General features: G+C 39.8%; 2 protein-coding genes across 2 annotated transcripts; one reads left to right on the plus strand and one right to left on the minus strand.

Moving 5' to 3' along the window:
- Positions 1 to 113: 113 nt before the first annotated feature.
- LOC108103215 (malignant T-cell-amplified sequence 1 homolog) lies at positions 114 to 1,407 on the minus strand. The gene is made up of 4 exons (XM_017208610.2): positions 1,301 to 1,407; positions 1,087 to 1,239; positions 722 to 1,024; positions 114 to 276 (listed from the first exon to the last, which is right to left on the minus strand). Exons 1-4 carry the CDS (start codon positions 1,309 to 1,311, stop codon positions 195 to 197), a joined length of 549 nt encoding a protein of 182 aa, XP_017064099.1. The 5' UTR covers positions 1,312 to 1,407; the 3' UTR covers positions 114 to 194.
- Positions 1,408 to 1,594: 187 nt separating this feature from the next.
- LOC108103214 (cell cycle negative regulator roughex) lies at positions 1,595 to 3,083 on the plus strand. The gene is made up of 2 exons (XM_017208609.2): positions 1,595 to 1,749; positions 1,827 to 3,083. The coding sequence occupies exons 1-2, from the start codon at positions 1,728 to 1,730 to the stop codon at positions 2,825 to 2,827; spliced, it is 1,023 nt and encodes a 340-aa protein (XP_017064098.1). The 5' UTR covers positions 1,595 to 1,727; the 3' UTR covers positions 2,828 to 3,083.
- Positions 3,084 to 4,301: the final 1,218 nt, after the last annotated feature.

Consider the following 4,301-nt stretch of genomic DNA (forward strand, 5'->3'; position numbering starts at 1 on the left):
TCTCTTTATCATTCTCTCTTTGTTTTGTTTTAAATGCCATTAATTATATTTCGCATTGATTTAAATAGTTTAACTGACAGTGTTAAATTAGGAGAGAAAAATAATAAACAGGATTCAGTTTCGTATATCAAAAACCATTCTTTGCTCTCATGACATAGAAGACTAAAAAGTGCAAGTGAAGATTCCTAATTCGCCTACTTCACGGGCTTCGACTTCCACAGGCCGTCGTTCAGGAAGTGATACGTCTCGATGCCGATGCCTTTGTTCTTCGCCAGGCTATAGGGAATAGAATGTGTAATTAATTTTCGAGTTTGCTTATGGGAGTAAGATATAAAGGTAAAGATAAGGTAAGATTCTTTACATATATAATGATAATAATCATAAATAAAATTAAATAATAATTAAAATATTATTAATCATATAAATAGGATGTTTGCATGTGCAACGGACCAATAACCTAAGTTGCCATCTTTCTGAAGGTACAGAAAGTTAAATAAGTAATCAGTACTCACTATAAAACTTATGAAGATGAAAATTACACATAGGGGAAAGATTGTTCAATGTGTAAGTGATAAACAAAAACTTAACCTATAGCTATTTTGAAGTTCAAATGTGTTGAATAGGAAGAACCGCCGAATTACATATATCATCACAGATTTATGAGTCGTAAGTTATTAGAAGCTAAACTATATATATTTATATATATATTTGCGGCACTTACATTTCCTCTGTGGATAGCGTGAGAAGTCCTATGGCCAAAGCGTGTTCCTTGCCCTCGGCCATGATGGCCACCACGGTGCTTTTCTCAGCCGGCGTCATGCAGGCGCCCGGCGACGTCAGGCCTGGACACATAACGTTTGCTCCGCTCAGGACAAAACGAATCGCGCCCTTATCAACCTGCTGCATAGTCACAAAGTAGGGGAACTTGTGCAGGAGCCGCAATGTGGGCATCCAGGGGCCATCGCGATGGCGGAAGAACACCTGTTCGCCGGCTCCGTTCAGCAGGAGTTCGATGTGGTCATGGCTGCAGAAGCGATGGGAAATCAATGGGGTTATATGCATACATATATACTAATACCATCCTACCACTTGGCGATGCGATACGAGTCCTTCTTGGGCAGGATCAAGTCAATGTGGGTCTCCAACTTCGGATATGCTTCCAGCAACTTGGCACGTATGCCTTTCTGGACCGACGACTTCAGCTGTTGGATGCTTGAAATGCTGTCCTTCTCCTCGAATCTGGGCAGATCAAATGAAAATGGTTAGTCTGAACCCGCCTAAAATACCGTGCTATACGTACTTTTTGAACATTTTGCACGATTTCTTAGCCTTTTTTTTTGCAGCTGATGCGAACGAATGAGGCAGTGTGACCAGTCGATCCCGGGAAAGAAAAACCAACTATCGCAAAGAGATGCTGTGTATCGATATATATCAAACTGTAGAAACATTTTCATTGTTATTTATCACAATTAAAATATAATACAACAAATATTTAAAATTTGCCAATAATAAATTTAATCGCCTGTTGCCAAACCGTGCCATAGGCCTTGGAATTACAATTTCAAAAACGATAGCCTGCGTCAAAAATCGATAGGCCAGAAATCGACAGAACGAAAACATTGTTGTATCAACAACATCGTTCAAGTTAAAGTATATATATTTTTGAAAAAATATATTTTTTAAGCGAAATCGCATGACCGGAGATTCCGAAAACTACACCACAAGAAATGAGCCTACCGGAAGAGCTGGGTGAGTGTTAACCAACAGGACACTAATGGTTGTTGATGGCTGATCAATTGGAATCGCATGTGTTTTGCTTCTTACAGAAAAGACGCCTTTGGCGGTTCTCCATGGGTTCATCAAAGCCGTGGATGACGGCACCATACGTAGTGAGCTGGCTGAAGATTGCATCTTAAACTTCTACAGCCGAAATGTGCGTGGCCCCAAGGCCATTACTGGTTTTTTGAGGACCCAGGTGACAAATCGTTATCAGCACGAGGGATTCGCGGAGGCAGCGCCACCTACAATTGGCACCGAAATTCTCCTGGCAGAGCGTTTCGGCAGATCCTTCGATCGGGAACGTCGCCGTATCTACGAGGCAAAGGAACAAGAGAAGTCCACCACATTGCATCTTCGACCCGAGAGCGATGACGAGGAAGTATCTGAAGAATTTCCCATATCGTACATCACGCCTCCTCGTGCTTCAAGCTACCCCATGAACACTCTAAAATTTGTAGAGTCCATTGGTCTGTTAAAATCTCTTGGAGGACCCCTCTTTGGCGGCATAGACTTGGGCGAATCCTGCATGGTTCACCTGACTTTGGGCTATCGGAGCACTAATCCGGCCGGTCGTCAAATGCCTGCCATCGAGATTTGCCTGGCTGTTTACGATCGGGGTCTCACAAGCCTCAACCGATCTACTTTAGTAGCTTCACAACCTACTTCCTTTCTACGACGCGGCGGTGACCGCTTTAATCCCACAACAGATGACGAGGGTGACGAGACTTCATTGCCACCACTATCAAGACGCGGAGTCCGCCGTACTTTGTTTACAGAGGAGAACGCTGAAGGCGAGGGAGCAGAAGATGCTGATCCCGTTCCCGTTTCTGATACCGATTCCGATGTCGATCGCGTGGTGGAGCAAGAGCAAACAACTCGACTGCCAGAGGGAACACATCAAGAGGAGGCCAACACACCCATAGAAAGTCCCAGGACTACGAAAATCTCCAATTCCATCGGCTATACACCAAGGAAACGTTTTCAAGCGACCAGTGGCAACGAAGTGCCACCCAAACGCACTCCGGCAGCCCAACGTATGCGCTTCTAGACCTGCAATCTATAATTGACAGATATTTAGACAGGTTTAGTCCCTAGTCGCTTTTCCAAATCTTCGTAGCACAATTATCTTTTAGGCTTTTAGAGGATACCCCTACAAATTTCCGTAATTATTTGAAGAAGACTGACTGCACCCGTTTTGGTCCAGCTATCAGGGACCCCGCGTTGCGCTAGGCTAATCCCAAATATGTATTGTATTACATAATAACCTGTATTTATTTGTGTATTAAAGTTCAATGTTAATTAAAGAAGATTGAATTCTTTTTTTCATTCCACTTTCATGTTTATGGTCCTAATGAATTTTATACATACATATATATTTCTGCTTAACAAATCGCAAATGAATTACTGAATCGCGAATTTAGACTTAAAATAAGAGACAAACTTATAAAATTAGCGGAGTCAATCAAATGCCCTTTGTTTGGAAATTGGATCTCTGAAACTTTTCTACACTTAAAACTAGAAGTGCTATATAGTAGTAGCGTTAGCTTATTAATAAGTTTATAATATCGATCATAATTTTTTGTATTTTCTTATTTCGTATTAACAGAATGTAAGAGGTACTTTAATGTTCTACCGTAAGTGCATCTGGCTTAAAATTTCGATTTTAAACGTTATAAATCCGAGAAATTTTTCTTCTAAGTGTACGGTTTCAGAACGAGAGCCAGAAAACTTGCATTTGCCCATCAGTCCAACTTAAAATTTGGAAGACAGCGGTTCAGTTGAAAAATACTTGGAAGTAATTAAAAGCGAGATGGATATGGCGTCTATGCAATTCGAGGCTATAAACTTATATCATCAAGCCTTGCATATTGAAAAACTTTTTGTACTTTTGCTTATACTTCAATCCGTCAATCTACTGATTCTATATCTAAACTATGATTAAACACGTCAAATCGGTGAAGGATCGGTGCTTATCTAAGGCTCGTGGAAGACAGAAACGCCCTGGTATTGCCAAAACGGAGGAACAATATCCCCAACAAGCTATTTCCATCGAAGGAGGAGTAAAATCTACGATGTCTTAATGTAATATTAATTTGTAATTTGCAAATAAATTTAAAATTTTTAACAGCAGTGAATAGAAATTTCTTAAAGGTCGAGGGAAGGTTTCACCTGGCAATTAGATCGGAATTCAGTTTTCTTTTCTTATACAGAAAAAATTGTTTTATGAATACACGAATATGCTGGAAATACTATTTAATAAATACATTTTTTAATGAATAAATGTTTTTTTAAAATATTTTTGGAGTTAGTAGCGCTATTCGGGTAAAATGTTCGTTACATGCCTTTGACGATCTACATTACTTTAGCCGAGCTTTAAACCTTTCAAGAGTGTGTCTTGGCTTGGCCGAAACTGTTCCCAGTAAATTGTTTAATTTGAAATGTATGGGAAAGTATAATAGCTATAAAATTCTGTTATAAAAACTGGCTACAATCTTAAGTAAATATCTAAGATTAAAAAACAT

The sequence above is a fragment of the Drosophila eugracilis genome, unplaced genomic scaffold (genome assembly GCF_018153835.1).
Source record: "Drosophila eugracilis isolate 14026-0451.02 unplaced genomic scaffold, ASM1815383v1 contig_2161, whole genome shotgun sequence".
Classification (NCBI taxonomy): domain Eukaryota; kingdom Metazoa; phylum Arthropoda; class Insecta; order Diptera; family Drosophilidae; genus Drosophila; species Drosophila eugracilis.